This window comes from Chrysemys picta, chromosome 3 (assembly GCF_011386835.1).
Source record: "Chrysemys picta bellii isolate R12L10 chromosome 3, ASM1138683v2, whole genome shotgun sequence".
Classification (NCBI taxonomy): domain Eukaryota; kingdom Metazoa; phylum Chordata; order Testudines; family Emydidae; genus Chrysemys; species Chrysemys picta.
In genome coordinates this window covers 90,074,618-90,090,687 of record NC_088793.1, presented here as the reverse complement: position 1 = coordinate 90,090,687, position 16,070 = coordinate 90,074,618, and the positions used below count along the sequence as shown (strand labels likewise).

The following is a 16,070-nucleotide window of genomic DNA, read 5'->3' as shown; positions in this document are numbered from 1 at the left end:
TGTAACATTTAGGGATATGTGGCAAGCATATCCTTATAGTGTTGGAACACAGCCAGAGGTTTGTTCCGTGTGTGATGCACAGGAATACATTACTTCATTTATGAGAAAAGCATGATATGACTTACCCTGCTGATGTATGAAATTACTTATCTTCAGCCCATGTTCTTTGTATGCTCACAGTTCTAAAGGACCGGGCTGCCTCAAACCTACCAGCGCCCCTGACTTCCTACCCCAACTGTGCTCTGCTTCGCCTCCACAGCTCGAAAGATATTGAGGGAGCTAGAAGGCTTTTCTCAGCCAGGCCTTGCCCCATGAGCTGCCAGTGCTTCCCCTTCCTTGCAATGTTCCTCTGGAGGTTGGGAGCCTCAAATTCCACAAATGTTTCTAAGCCAGCAACAGATATTCCTTGTATCCACAATGAATATCAGTTCCCTTTTATATACATGCTACTGTCCTCTGCAAGTCAGTTTGGTGGCAATAGCATATGTTCTTTGATGCCATGTGACTGGTTCTCGATCAAGACAGGAAAAATAGCCACTGGGTTACTCAATATTATCGATTTCCATTTGTTTTCATAATGAATTGCTTCCCCTTCTCTTTGCCCATCCAGAGCAGTTATAAGAAAAGTATGTGTCACTTTCATAGACATGTGTCTATGAAAGTGATTCTTATTACCCAGGGCACTGTCTACATTCAAAATTATAGAGTCAGGATTGTCCAGATCATCAAGGGAGCTAGCTGGCTGAACAGATCCTAGTGATTTGTAGTGATTCAGTGCTATTGCTGTACCAAGCCACTCCAAATTTCCTCTTGTCAGTAAGATCATTAGAACCTCCCAGTTGAATTATAGCCTTATAGTAACCTGTCATGCACATAATTTTATATGTTAATGCTTTAATACTTAATAATAATTAATAAATACAGATTAAGAGACTATTACAGCTTCATTAAAAGAGCTGCACAAGATAAATTAGCATTTCTCCAACAAAAAAACTTCAAAAACAGACTACAACAAGAAACGGCAGAACTGGAATTAATTTGCAAACTGGACACCATTAAGTTAGGCTTGAATAAAGACTGGGAGTGGATGGGTCATTGTAAAAACTATTTCCCAATACTAATTTTTCCCCTACTGTTACTCAAACCTTCTTGTCAACTGTCTGAAATGGGCCATCCTGATTATCACTACAAACGTTTTTTTTTCTCCTGCTGATAATAATGAGACTTAATTGATTAGTCTCATTAGAGTTGGTATGGCAACACCCATTTTTCATGTTCTCTGTGTATATATATCTTCCTACTGTATTTTCCACTGCATGCATCCGATGAAGTTGGGTGGTCTTGCCAATAAGGAGGAAAGTGCAAAGTGCAAGGTCATACATTTAGGGACAAACAACAAGAATTTTTACTATAAGCTGGGGACATCTCAGTTGGAAGTGACGGAGGAGGAGAAAGACCTGGGTGTATTGGCTGATCACAGGATGACTATGAGCTGCCAATGTGATGCGGCTATGAAAAAAGCTAATGCAGTCCTAGGATGCGTCAGGCTCTGTATTTCCAGTAAAGAGAAGGAAGTGTTAGTACCATTATACAAGGCACTGGTGAGACCTCATCTGGAATACTGTGTGCAATTCTGGTCTGCCATGTTTAAGAAAGATGAATTCAAACTGGATCCGGTACCAAGAAGGGATTCTAGTATGAGCCAAGGAATGGAAAAGCTACCTTATGAGAGAAGAGTCAAAGAGCTTGGCTTGTTTACCCTAACTAAAAGAAGGCTGAGGGGAGATATGTGATTACTCTCTATAAATACATCAGAGGGATAAACACCAGGGAGAGAGAAGAGTTAGTTAAGGAGTTAAGTTAAGCACCAGTATGGACTCAAGAACAAATGGATATAAACTGGCCATCAAGAAGTTTAGGCTTGAAATTACATGAAGGTTTCTAACCATTAGAGGAGTGAAGTTCTGGAACAGCCTTCCAAGGGGAGCAGTGGGGGCAAACAACCTAACTAGCTTCAAGACTGAGCTTGATAAGTTTATAGAGGGGATGGTATGATGAGACTGCCTACAATGGCATGTTGCTGATTAGTGACTGCTAGCAGCAAATATCGCCAACAGATGATGATTGGACACTAGACAAGGAGGGCTCTGAGTTACTACAGAGAATTCTCTCCCAGGTGTCTGGCTGGTGGGTCTTGCCCACATGCTCTGGGTCTAACTGATCACCATACTTGGGGTTGGGAAGGAATTTTCCTTCAGGTCAGATTGGCAGAGATCCTGGGGATTTTCTGCCTTCCTCTGCAGCATGGGGCACAGGTTACTTTCAGGTTTAAACTAGATTCTCAGTAATTTGAAGTCTTTAAACCATGATTTCAGGATGTAAGTTACTCAGCCAGAGGTTAGGGGTCTATTACAGGAGTGGGTGAGTGAGGTTCTGTGGCCTGCAATGTGCAAGAGGTCAGACTAGATGACCATGCTGGTCTCTTCTGACATTAAAGTCAATGAGTCTATGAGTGATTCTATTATATATTCCTTAGGTAAAATCTGGCCCCATTTAAGTCGATGTGAGTTTTACCACTGACTTCAGTGGGGCCAGGATTTCATCCTCTTCCAGGGTGCAACCATCTATAATAAAATTACTCTTGTTAGTCGTCAATGAACTCTTATATGTGACAGAGAAAGGTAGGACATTTTTAACTGAATGACGTTTACTGGGTATCACAAACTAAAGGCACAATGAGAATGCACTGTCTTATTACTGTGCTGGTCTTTACCTGCTGGGAAGACCAAAACACTAAGCAGCGTACTGAATCCAGGGGGAACATGCATTTTTGACTTCTCAACACACAAAATAACTATCTGGAGTTCTCTTTATTTACATTTTTATAGTTTCACTGTTTACAATAAGAATATAGTCTTCCAGGCCAGGCATCTCCAGTCAGTTTTACTAGGCTCTTCTTTTCTGGTTTGTTTTTAAAGTGACTGAAAAAGAAGTTCTATGGAGTTCAATATTTATTGTGTCTTAATGGTTTCCATGTTAAATTTGCCCAGTTTACAAGTTAAAAAATGGAGTAGGGGGTAGAGGATGGAGAGGCAATCTAGTAATCTCAACCTGGGATTTCAAAGTCAAACTGGACTTTTCTGGCTCATGCACAGTCACCAGAAATGCAGTTCTGGAGGAACATGGGTACCAGTTGTGTTGATGATTAGGCAGAACCGGATTCCCCAAAGCTAACAGGAGTAAAGAGCAGCAAAATCTTTTCTGTCACACAAGTAAGCAGCTCTGACCCTCAATACGCACTTGGGGTTTTTTCTCAAATGATCTAAGGACCATTTTTACAATGTAACTTTTCAGAGTAGAACTGAACTTTAAGGGTCCTGAACATCACCTTCTACCCTCAATTCCGAAGCTGCTTATTAATGGCTAGAAAATGCCCTCCTACTCAACCATTATTATTTAGTTATAGTGACTGCATATTTTTAAGCCCTTTATTATTACTGTGTGCCTATGCTAGGTATATTCATATATTCTTAGCATTAAAAAACTTTACCCAGACTGTATAAAAAGCAAAATTAATCAAGCATTGGATTGTCACCACTGAAAGTATATTTTCCTGAGTGTTGATTTCAGGTGTGTTGCAGGCTTAGGCCTGAATACACAAAAGGAGTTAGACATTTAGAAAATCACTACAAAGCCTAAGTTAGGTGCCTGAGCTCCTTGACAGTGAATGGGGAGAGAGAGGCGCCTTAGATGGCAATCCACAAAAGCCAGCCTGCTAGGAGGGGAGCTGCCCAAGCTAGTCAGTGGGAGATGCCAGTGAGAGAAGGGTGCACTAAGCCTGGCTCGTCTCAGAGATAGGTCCCTGAGTTTGGCCTGCAGAGTGGTGCCTATCTCTGCTCGGGATTCTAAGCTGCAAGCGCTCTCCTGGCTTTAGCAGGAATGCCGCCAGCTTTTCTGCCGCCCTAGGCGGTGGAAGGTCCTGCCCCGAAATGCTGCCCCCCACAGAGGCGGCGGAAGGTCCCGCCACCGAAATACCGCCACGGTCGCCGCCCCCCTCATTGTAGCACCGTAGGCGACCGCCTAGGTCGCCTAATGGGTTGCGCCAGCCCTGGGCGTTAGGCACCTATGCTGTTAATAAGAAGCCTGGAGTAGGAGGCAGGAGGAGGACCCAGTAGTTAGGATACATGGCTGAGGTGTGGGAGACCCTCAGTTCAAGTCCCCCCTTTACTTGAGGGGTAGAAGGGATTTGAACAGGGTCTGTTACCTCACAGGGAGTGCTCTTGCTTCTGGGCTATGGGATATTCTCATGTGGAACTTCCCTCAGTCTCTCCCATTCAAGTTGTTGCATTCTAATTAAAGAGTCACTGAAGTGGGCAGGGCCGGCTCCAGCTTTCTTGCCACCCCAAGCGGCGAAGTGAAAAAAAGAAAAGAAAAGGAAAGCCGATCGGCGGCACTTCGGCAGCAGCTCAATCACACCGCTTCATTCTTCAGCGGCAATTCGGCGGCGGGTCCTTCGCTCCCTCTCTTCCTCTTCGGCGGCAGCACAAAGAGGAAGAGAGGGACTGAGGGATTCGCTGCTGAATTGCCACCGAAGACCCGGACTTGCCGCCCCTTTCCATTGGCCGCCCCAAGCACCTGCTTCCTTCTCTGGTGCCTGGAGCCAGCCCTGGGAGCGGAGTCACTGGTTCCTGCGTCTGCCACCTGAGCACCCTACCACCAGGCTACAGAGTCATTCTCACGCGTGTGCTCTCTCTCTCTGGTCAAAATGACACTTTAACTGTTCCCCCTGCTGTTTTGTGTGAACTCACCTGAGGGCCCTAATCCAGTTGGCTTGCTCAGAGGCTGCCTACTGGATTGGGCCCCAGCCAGGATGACATAGGTGGACTAATGCCTATCTTTCCCAGTTTGTAAATTGGTCTGTGGGTTAGAGGGTTTAGGCGGAAGATAGGCATCCAGGTGCCTAGAGGCAGGCAGCAGTGTGCATACCCAGAGGCAGAAAAATAGGTGCCCAGGGAACTTTTATTGCAAAAACTTAGGCATCAAGTGAGTTTAGGCCTCTACAGGGTTCAGTGGGAGTTTTGTGCATCGCAGTGGACCCAAAACTGAGGCTTAGGTGCCTAAAATGGACTCAGGCACCTAACTCATTTTGTGCATTCAGATCTTAGTGACAGATTCTTGGGCAGCATGATACTAGCAGTGCAGCAACTTAGTAGACTATGTTGCAATCTCTGACCAACTCAGACTGAGGTAAAAGCGAACTGAAGTTACCACAAAGGAAGCTTTTACTTTCATTATTATGGTACGGTTCTCCTCGCACAAATAGTAATGCTCGCATATGTCAGTCCAGCCAACCAAACTCTGGGCCATCATTTAGAGCAGTGGTTCTTAACCTTTACTGCAGCCTGCACACCTTTGGTTCTCAAAATATGTTTTCACACCCCTTATCAAACATCAAAATATGTTCTCACACCCCTTAAACCTAGATATATTTTTGTTTGTATATTACAGTAATTGTTAAAAAATGTATAATGTTAATAAATACATAGGTCTGATGAAACAAAGTAGTTGTACTTACGTGCCTGTGCTTAATTTGTGTTTTCAATTATTTACCTTCTAAAAAAATCTGGCATGTCTTGCACCCCCAGAAAGGGAATCTCGTACACCCAAGGGTGCGTGCACCCCAGGTTAAGAACACTGATTTAGAGTTATTACTTACTGAACATTCACAACATACTTGGCACTACATATTATTTGAAGGGATGACCCTTTCCTAGATAGCTCACAGATTAAAGACAGACACAGACACAGGTTAGTCCACAGCTTGCTTGAAGTTACCCTTCAAGAGGCATTTTCATGTCACTTCATTAGTAAACTAGGCTATATATTCAGATTCATGCTCAGTATTTTCCTGCCTTCCTTTTATTCATAGATTCATAGATTCTAGGACTGGAAGGGACCTCGAGAAGTCATCGAGTCCAGTCCCCTGCCCTCATGGCAGGACCAAATACTGTCTAGACCATCCCTGATAGACATTCATCTAACCTACTCTTAAATATCTCCAGAGATGGAGATTCCACAACCTCCCTAGGCAATTTATTCCAGTGTTTAACCACCCTGACAGTTAGGAACTTTTTCCTAAATGTCCAACCTAAACCTCCCCTGCTGCAGTTTAAGCCCACTGCTTCTTGTTCTATCCTTAGAGGCTAAGGTGAACAAGTTTTCTCCCTCTCCCTTATGACACCCTTTTAGATACCTGAAAACTACTATCATGTCCCCTCTCAGTCTTCTCTTTTCCAAACTAAACAAACCCAATTCTTTCAGCCTTCCTTCATAGGTCATGTTCTCAAGACTTTTAATCATTCTTGTTGCTCTTCTCTGAACCCTCTCCAATTTCTCCACATCTTTCTTGAAATGCGGTGCCCAGAACTGGACACAATACTCCAGTTGAGGCCTAACCAGCGCAGAGTAGAGCGGAAGAATGACTTCTCGTGTCTTGCTCACAACACACCTGTTAATGCATCCCAGAATAACATTTGCTTTTTTTACAACAGCATCACACTGTTGACTCATATTTAGCTTGTGGTCCACTATAACCCCTAGATCCCTTTCTGCCATACTCCTTCCTAGACAGTGTCTTCCCATTCTGTATGTGTGAAACTGATTGTTCCTTCCTAAGTGGAGCACTTTGCATTTGTCTTTTGTTAAAACTTCATCCTGTTTACCTCAGACCATTTCTCCAATTTGTCCAGATCATTTTGAATTATGACCCTATCCTCCAAAGCAGTTGCAATTCCTCCCACTTTGGTATCATCTGCAAACTTAATAAGCGTACTTTCTATGCCAATATCTATGTCGTTGATGAAGATATTGAACAGAACCGGTCCCAAAACAGACACCTGAGGAACCCCACTCGTTCTACCTTTCCAGCAGGATTGGGAACCATTAATAACTACTCTCTTTGGTCTCCGATAAGAACATAAAAACAGCTATACTGGGTCAGACTAATGGTCCATCTAGCCAAGTATCCAGTCTTCCAACAGTGGCCAAGGCCAGGGCTTTCAGTGGGAATGAACAGACCAGACAATCATCAAGTGCTCCATCCCCTGTCGCCCATTCCCAGCTTCTGGCAAACAGAGGCTAGGGACACTCTGACCATCTTCAGTAACAGCCACTGATGGCCCTATCCTCCAAAACTTATCTAATTCTTTTTTGAACCCCATTATACTTTTGGCCTTCACAACATTCCATGGCAATAAGTTCCATAGGTTGCCTGTGCGTTGTGTGAAGAAGTACTTCCTCATATTTGCTTAAAACCCGCTGCCGATTAATTTCATTGGGTGACCCATGGTTTTTGTGTTATGTGAAGGGGTAAATAACACTTCCTTATTCACTCTCTCCATGCCAGACATGATTTTATAGACCTCTGTAATATCCATCCTCAATAGTCTCTTTTCTAAGTTGAAAAGTTCCAGTCTTTTTAATGTCTCCTCATATGGAAGCTGTTCCATACCCTTAATCAGTTTTGTTGTCCTTTTCTGTACCTTTTCCAATGCTAATATATCTTTTCTGAGATGGGGCGATGAGAACTACATGCAGTATTTAAGGTGTGGTTGTACCATGGATTTATACAATAGCATTATGATATTTTCTGTCTTATCTATTGCTTTTCTAATGGTTCCTAACATTCTATTAACATTTTTTTTGACTGTTGTTGCACAATAACGGCTCGTATGATCCTCTGTTTCAGTGCTAACAGCAAGCTTCTCAACCGTGATTCATCAGAATGCACCAGCTCAATGATACAAAGACACACTCAACATTCCCTCTTTTTCTGCATGCTTGTGGGGAACTTGCTTATGGCTCAAAGCCTAGAAAGCTACTTCTTAATTTAAAAAATATATAGTATTATTGTTTTTGATGGGCAAGCAATGCCAAGGGTAAAACTTTGGTTTTGCAACACTAATTGCCAAATGTTCTGAGCTGACCGACTAGCTAATGTATATTTGTAGCAGGTGTTTTGTAGTATTTCAAAACAGCACATACACTTATCTTTGGTGTTGGGATTTAAGCTATTTAACATCATAACTAGAAAGAGTCAAGGGGATAAAATATTGTAAAACCGCCATCCAGAAATATGTATTTTACTAAAGGCACTTAAGTAAAAGTAACAAAATTCATTAAAAATAATGCTGCAAACTTTATGGGCCATCTTCTCCTGAAGACTTTGCACATAACTCCCATTGATGTCAACAAGAGATCAGTGCATAGAACGAGACCTTTTTTCTATGGCCATAATTACATAACTGTCCATGTTACAAAAATAGTATTTCTTTATTTGATTATAAAGTCCCCGTTTCATTAAAATCAGTGCCATCCACAAATCCTAAAGCAGGAGAAAACACATCTTCTTCAGTAGATCTGATGCTGGTGCCTCTGTTTGAACTAATATATTTGTGTATCATGCTGTAATACTGTCCTTTAGTATTGAAGGCATACAAGGACGAGATCTGCTGCCAGTCTTTGTTGCTGGGAGTCTGAAATGGTTCTGGCTCAGTGGACTCAAAGAAGCACTTCAGGTTCCTTTCTGCCAGCTTGGTTGCATGCTCCTTGGCCTTCCTCTCAAAAACCTCCCGTTCCTTTTCCAAGTAGATTTTCCAGAACCTCAGCTGAAGAAAACTGACTGGAGAACGACAGCGGTTGATGCATGTGACAGCCAGTACTAAAGCCATGATGCTTGCTATCAGTATCCATCCTAGCACCTGGGGGAACATACAGTTGGATCAATGAAGGTTGCAGATGATTAGGAGCATCAAAAGTTCCTGGCTAAGAATATATAATTTAACATTGTTTTAGACAGGAGATCAGTAAGTGGACACTGCTTGAAAAGCCCATCACACTGTGCTGTCTGTGGAGAATGTACCCCATGTATGTGAACAATCCCAGCAAAGTCTGCTAACCTTCAAGGGCCTGGGATGAGATTTTGGGGTCGGAAGAGAATAATCCATCCTGACTGTGGGTGGGTTCAGGTTTCTATCCAACATTCTGTTGGAAATGGCTGGAAATGCTGACTAGGGGAAACGTTAACAGTGTCCACTTTCATACAGATTGAGTTTTACAAGTAAAAAAGCCAGTGTATTTTTATAATATTTAAAGTTGACTATCAAAGAAAAAATGGTTTTGTATCCCTTTTTGCTTTTTAGTTATCTATAAAGACCCAATTAAAAGTAATAAAAAATAATAAGACTCTAACCTTTTTTTTTTTTTTTTACCGTAGTAATATCAGGAATAGACGATCTTATCTCCCCTGGTTTTGCCAGGTTTTTTGCATGATTCACAAATATGGATTGGGAACTTTCCCATCCCAGTCTCTTACTTGAAGGAAAAGTGTGCTAACTCATTGACCAATTTTTCAACTCTTTTCTCTGACATGTTTGAGTTAAACAGGTGCTGATAAAAAACAAAGAATGTTAAACTAACTGATTAAAAATCTCTTTCCATCTCTACTAATCAGACTTCAATTACATGGTTTCCCTGATTTCACAAATCTTCTAGTTCTCTAGTCAACCACAGGCCATATCTTCACTAGGGAAAAAAGGTGTATTCTTAACTTGAGTTAGTTCATTCAAGGTTAAATCCTAGTGAAGACAAGGCAGTCTTTAGTTTTCACACAAGTTGCCTTTGGGTGAGCTGAGTAATTAACTTGAGCTGCTTACTCACACAAAAACTACAAAATGCCATGTCTTCACTAGGATTTTACATCCAGTCAGGGCCGGCTTTAGGCCGATTCCCCCGAATCAGGCCCCGCGCCTAAGAGGGCCCCGTGCTCCGGGTCTTCGGTGGCACTTCGGTGGCGGGTCCTTCACTCGCTCCGGTTCTTCGGCGGCATTTCTGCGGCGGGCCCCGTCAAAACTATTCGAATTGGGCCCTGCACTTCCTAAGGCCGGCCCTGCCTCCAGTTAGCAAACTCCAGTTAAGGATACACCCTTTTTTCTTAGTGAAATCAAAGTCTTATAGTCTTCTAGTGAAGAGAGGAGATGATCAAACCTGGATTTCTAATGGAAGAAAACAGGAGAAATTGAAACAAGAACAAACAAAAAAGTCCCAAAACTTTTTAGGCCTCTTTTTTACATCATAAAGGTGGGGGGGGGGGGGGGGGGGGAACAAACACATTCTTCCCTTTCAGCTCTCCACAGTCTATAGCTACCTTGCTTTCAGGGAAACAAAAATTAAACCCTATTTCTGGAATATGAGTGTGAAATTGACAGTGATTTCAAACTTGGGGGACACATCCAGACCCTCTATATATCCTTTTTCACATGCTAATTCTCTTCTGTTATTAAAGATTTTAAATAAACACCAGCTTCCTCTTATGTATAGGAACTGAACTTAAAAGTGTTCATGATGTAAAGAGAGGCAAGGAAGTGGAAAAAGAGAAGAGAAATTCACAATACATCTCTTTTGAAAAGGGTAGAAAATCTACGGATGGGAAAGCCCAATTATTTGATATCCAGTCAAGTTCCCTGCCCATGCAGACTTATTCTCAACTTGCCTCAAAGGAAAAGGCATGAACATCGTTAGGAAGCAATCTCCTCAGATTTACAGCAGGCCAAAATGGTAGAAAGCAATATAGACTGCAGTGGGAGATGCAACTAACAATATATTACCTTTCTTTTAGTCGGTTTAGAATATTTTGCTAACTACATAAGTGCAAAAATTTCTTTTTCATATTATAGTCTTGAGGCTGCATCCCTAGGCCATCACATCAGCACAAGTAAGCTGAGGTGGCACCTGTAGGGACAGCACCTACTTTAACTGAACTACTTATGTTGCCCCTCCATCTCTCCAGAAATCACTCCGCGTCCATTGCACCTCCATGGGGCTAAAGCCAATAGGATAAATCAAAGGATGGAAGAGACCATACCTGGGACTGAGCTCGAAGGTTCACAGATGTCTGTGCCTCTTGGGGGAGAGTCCCACCACAGGGTATTCTGGCCACCCGCTCATGGCACTGAGTCCCTCTGCCTTGGCACAGGTGCCTCTGCAACAGGCTGCTCCCACTTGCTGCGCACTCATAGAAGTTGGCCCCAAGCAGGGCCACGGCGATCCAGGTGAGTGGGGCCACAGCAGCACTCACCGTCACCAGCCACAGCACCCTAAAGAAGCGCCAGCAGCTCCACTTGCCTGAGGCGCAGCAGCCAGTGAACAGCCGCCAGGTCCTGACGTTCAGCAGGTAGCCAAGAAGGAAGAGGATCAGGGCAGGCACCAACAGGAAGACAGAGCCATAGAGCATGTTCCAGGAGTTGCAGGGGCATTGGAACGCCACGGCTGAGAAGAGACGTTCGCTGCCCGCGGTCAGCAGGGACACGGCGCTGTAACCGAGCACCTTCTGGTGACTGAGGCAGAAATCCAACACGGTGCGAAACTTCTCCATCTCCTGCCCCGGCTGCTGCACTAAGCCCGGCACCCTTGCCTGTGCCTTTGTCCTTGCCTTAACCTCACTTGGTTATGTGTAGAAAAGGAAGAGGATGTGAGGTGACGTCTCTAGTTCGTACATCCCTCACAAACAAACAGAAAGGTTTCACTTTCTCCTGGTGTAGCGAAGGTCCAACACAGTGCGAAACTTCTCCATCTCCTGCTCCTGCTGCTGCACTCTGCCTGGCGCCCTTGCCTTTGAGGGTGATGAAACCTCACCTGGTAATATTCCAGTTGAGAGGAGAAATTGGGGATAGCCAAGTATTTCTTTGATGCAATTTTGTGTATTTGCAAAGGATGTACACAGTCCTGTGTCTCTGAATGCAGAAGGAATCAATAATAAAAGGAGCAATATTTTAGCTTACAGCTCCAAGCTTCTTTAGCAAACACCAGACCCAAAAGGTCTCTCTCCAGCTTTTCCAGGGTTATACCTTTATGCTCACAGGACACTGCTCAGCTTTCTTGCTTTACTCTGCATCACTCTTTGTTCTCTGTGTGTGTGTGTGTGTGTATGTGTGTGTGTTCTGCTTTTTTACCCACCCACACCCACCTGTCTCACACACAATGCTCAGTAAAACCCCTCCACCCACTCAGCCCAAACTCTTGGGTGCGTCCACAACCCTCTTTTGTCTTAGGTCCCGGTTAACTCGTCTGACAGGCTCCCTCTTGGGCCTTGCTCTGCTCCCCTTATGAATTAACGCACCAGAAAGCGGCTTGATCTCTGCTGAGGCCCTGGCACAGAGGGTGTGCCAGGAAGAAAGGGGTATGACTCATGTGCTGCTGCACTCCAGCAATTCCCAGCTAGCAAGCAGCTCCTGTGGTCATTCCTGGCTGACCATAGTTCAGAGTAGCCCTGGGCCAGCCCCAAAAACAGAGAGGTGCAAACAATGCATCTCTCATCCCCACGCAACCTTCACATCTTCCCTGGACTACATCTTCTTTTGGGCCTAATCCCTCAGTGGTTTGAGCATTGGCCTGCTAAACCCAGGGTTGTGAGTTCAATCCTTGAGGGGGCCACTTAGGGATCTGGGGCAAAATCAGTACTTGGTCCTGCTAGTGAAGGCAAGGGTCTGGACTTGATGACCTTTCGGGGTCCCTTCCAGTTCTATGAGATAGTTATATCTCCATATCTTTATTACAATAAGAGATACTGTTTCTTCCTTCCTACACAGGGTTGGCCAATTCCTCCTGATTTAAAAGGGCTATTATGCCATAGTCGATGTTAAATTATAGGTAACTGTCAGTGCAGGGTGGGAGTGTGGATGGTGGTCAGTGGGGAAATGGGGTTGAATGGGGGCAAGGGTCCCGGGGGGCAGTCAGGAAGGAGGGGAGGTGGATGGGGCGGCAGGGGGCAGTCAGGGGCATGGGTTCCGGGGACGGTCAGGAGGCAGGGAGAAGGGGTGGTTGGATGGGGCAGGAGTCCCAGGGGGGCCGTCAGGAATGAGAGGAGGGGTTGGATGGGGAGGCGGGGGTCAGCGGGCAGCCAGGAAGGAGCGGGGGTTGGATGGAACAGCAGGGGGAAGTCAGAAGAAGGGGTTCTGGGGGCGGTAGGGGACAGGGAGAGGGGGTTTGTGGATGGGGCAGAGGTCCTGGGGGGGGGCAGATAGGAGGTGGGGGGCCGGGCCACGACCCCCTCCCCAAACCAGCCCTCCATACAATTTACGAAACATGATGTGGCCCTCAGGCCAAAAAGTTTGCCCGCACCTGGTCTAACTGATCACCATATCTGGGGTTGGGAAGGAATTTTCGTTCAGGTCAGTTTGGCAGAGATCCTGGGGATTTTCTGCCTTCCTCTGCAGCATGGGGCACAGGTTACTTTCAGGTTTAAACTAGATTCTCAGTAATTTGAAGTCTTTAAACCATGATTTCAGGATGTAAGTTACTCAGCCAGAGGTTAGGGGTCTATTACAGGAGTGGGTGAGTGAGGTTCTGTGGCCTGCAATGTGCAGGAGGTCAGACTAGATGACCATACTGGTCTCTTCTGACCTTAAAGTCAATGAGTCTATGAGTGATTCTATTATATACTCCTTAGGTAAAATCTGGCCCCATTTAAGTCGATGTGAGTTTTACCACTGACTTCAGTGGGGCCAGGATTTCATCCTCTTCCAGGGTGCAACCATCTATAATAAAATTACTCTTGTTAGTCGTCAATGAACTCTTATATGTGACAGAGAAAGGTAGGACATTTTTAACTGAATGACGTTTACTGGGTATCACAAACTAAAGGCACAATGAGAATGCACTGTCTTATTACTGTGCTGGTCTTTACCTGCTGGGAAGACCAAAACACTAAGCAGCGTACTGAATCCAGGGGGAACATGCATTTTTGACTTCTCAACACACAAAATAACTATCTGGAGTTCTCTTTATTTACATTTTTATAGTTTCACTGTTTACAATAAGAATATAGTCTTCCAGGCCAGGCATCTCCAGTCAGTTATACTAGGCTCTTCTTTTCTGGTTTGTTTTTAAAGTGACTGAAAAAGAAGTTCTATGGAGTTCAATATTTATTGTGTCTTAATGGTTTCCATGTTAAATGTGCCCAGTTTACAAGTTAAAAAATGGAGTAGGGGGTAGAGGATGGAGAGGCAACCTAGTAATCTCAACCTGGGATTTCAAAGTCAAACTGGACTTTTCTGGCTCATGCACAGTCACCAGAAATGCAGTTCTGGAGGAACGTGGGTACCAGTTGTGTTGATGATTAGGCAGAACCGGATTCCCCAAAGCTAACAGGAGTAAAGAGCAGCAAAATCTTTTCTGTCACACAAGTAAGCAGCTCTGACCCTCAATACGCACTTGGGGTTTTTTCTCAAATGATCTAAGGACCATTTTTACAATGTAACTTTTCAGAGTAGAACTGAACTTTAAGGGTCCTGAACATCACCTTCTACCCTCAATTCCGAAGCTGCTTATTAATGGCTAGAAAACGCCCTCCTACTCAACCATTATTATTTAGTTATAGTGACTGCATATTTTTAAGCCCTTTATTATTACTGTGTGCCTATGCTAGGTATATTCATATATTCTTAGCATTAAAAAACTTTACCCAGACTGTATAAAAAGCAAAATTAATCAAGCATTGGATTGTCACCACTGAAAGTATATTTTCCTGAGTGTTGATTTCAGGTGTGTTGCAGGCTTAGGCCTGAATACACAAAAGGAGTTAGACATTTAGAAAATCACTGCAAAGCCTAAGTTAGGTGCCTGAGCTCCTTGACAGTGAATGGGGAGAGAGAGGCGCCTTAGATGGCAATCCACAAAAGCCAGCCTGCTAGGAGGGGAGCTGCCCAAGCTAGTCAGTGGGAGATGCCAGTGAGAGAAGGGTGCACTAAGCCTGGCTCGTCTCAGAGATAGGTCCCTGAGTTTGGCCTGCAGAGTGGTGCCTATCTCTGCTCGGGATTCTCAGCTGCAAGCGCTCTCCTGGCTTTAGCAGGAATGCCGCCAGCTTTTCTGCCGCCCTAGGCGGTGGAAGGTCCTGCCCCGAAATGCTGCCCCCCACAGAGGCAGCGGAAGGTCCCGCCACCGAAATACCGCCACGGTCGCCGCCCCCCTCATTGTAGCACCGTAGGCGACCGCCTAGGTCGCCTAATGGGTTGCGCCAGCCCTGGGCGTTAGGCACCTATGCTGTTAATAAGAAGCCTGGAGTAGGAGGCAGGAGGAGGACCCAGTAGTTAGGATACATGGCTGAGGTGTGGGAGACCCTCAGTTCAAGTCCCCCCTTTACTTGAGGGGTAGAAGGGATTTGAACAGGGTCTGTTACCTCACAGGGAGTGCTCTTGCTTCTGGGCTATGGGATATTCTCATGTGGAACTTCCCTCAGTCTCTCCCATTCAAGTTGTTGCATTCTAATTAAAGAGTCACTGAAGTGGGCAGGGCCGGCTCCAGCTTTCTTGCCACCCCAAGCGGCGAAGTGAAAAAAAGAAAAGAAAAGGAAAGCCGATCGGCGGCACTTCGGCAGCAGCTCAATCACACCGCTTCATTCTTCAGCGGCAATTCGGCGGCGGGTCCTTCGCTCCCTCTCTTCCTCTTCGGCGGCAGCACAAAGAGGAAGAGAGGGACTGAGGGATTCGCTGCTGAATTGCCACCGAAGACCCGGACTTGCCGCCCCTTTCCATTGGCCGCCCCAAGCACCTGCTTCCTTCTCTGGTGCCTGGAGCCAGCCCTGGGAGCGGAGTCACTGGTTCCTGCGTCTGCCACCTGAGCACCCTACCACCAGGCTACAGAGTCATTCTCACGCGTGTGCTCTCTCTCTCTGGTCAAAATGACACTTTAACTGTTCCCCCTGCTGTTTTGTGTGAACTCACCTGAGGGCCCTAATCCAGTTGGCTTGCTCAGAGGCTGCCTACTGGATTGGGCCCCAGCCAGGATGACATAGGTGGACTAATGCCTATCTTTCCCAGTTTGTAAATTGGTCTGTGGGTTAGAGGGTTTAGGCGGAAGATAGGCATCCAGGTGCCTAGAGGCAGGCAGCAGTGTGCATACCCAGAGGCAGAAAAATAGGTGCCCAGGGAACTTTTATTGCAAAAACTTAGGCATCAAGTGAGTTTAGGCCTCTACAGGGTTCAGTGGGAGTTTTGTGCATCGCAGTGGACCCAAAA

General features: G+C 45.1%; 1 protein-coding gene across 1 annotated transcript; it reads right to left on the bottom strand.

Moving 5' to 3' along the window:
* Positions 1 to 2,021: 2,021 nt before the first annotated feature.
* On the bottom strand, positions 2,022 to 11,498 carry LOC101945098 (calcium homeostasis modulator protein 6). Its single transcript, XM_005314779.4, has 2 exons — positions 10,922 to 11,498; positions 2,022 to 8,759 (listed from the first exon to the last, which is right to left on the bottom strand). Exons 1-2 carry the CDS (start codon positions 11,429 to 11,431, stop codon positions 8,340 to 8,342), a joined length of 930 nt encoding a protein of 309 aa, XP_005314836.2. The 5' UTR covers positions 11,432 to 11,498; the 3' UTR covers positions 2,022 to 8,339.
* Between the last annotated feature and the right edge of the window lie 4,572 nt (positions 11,499 to 16,070).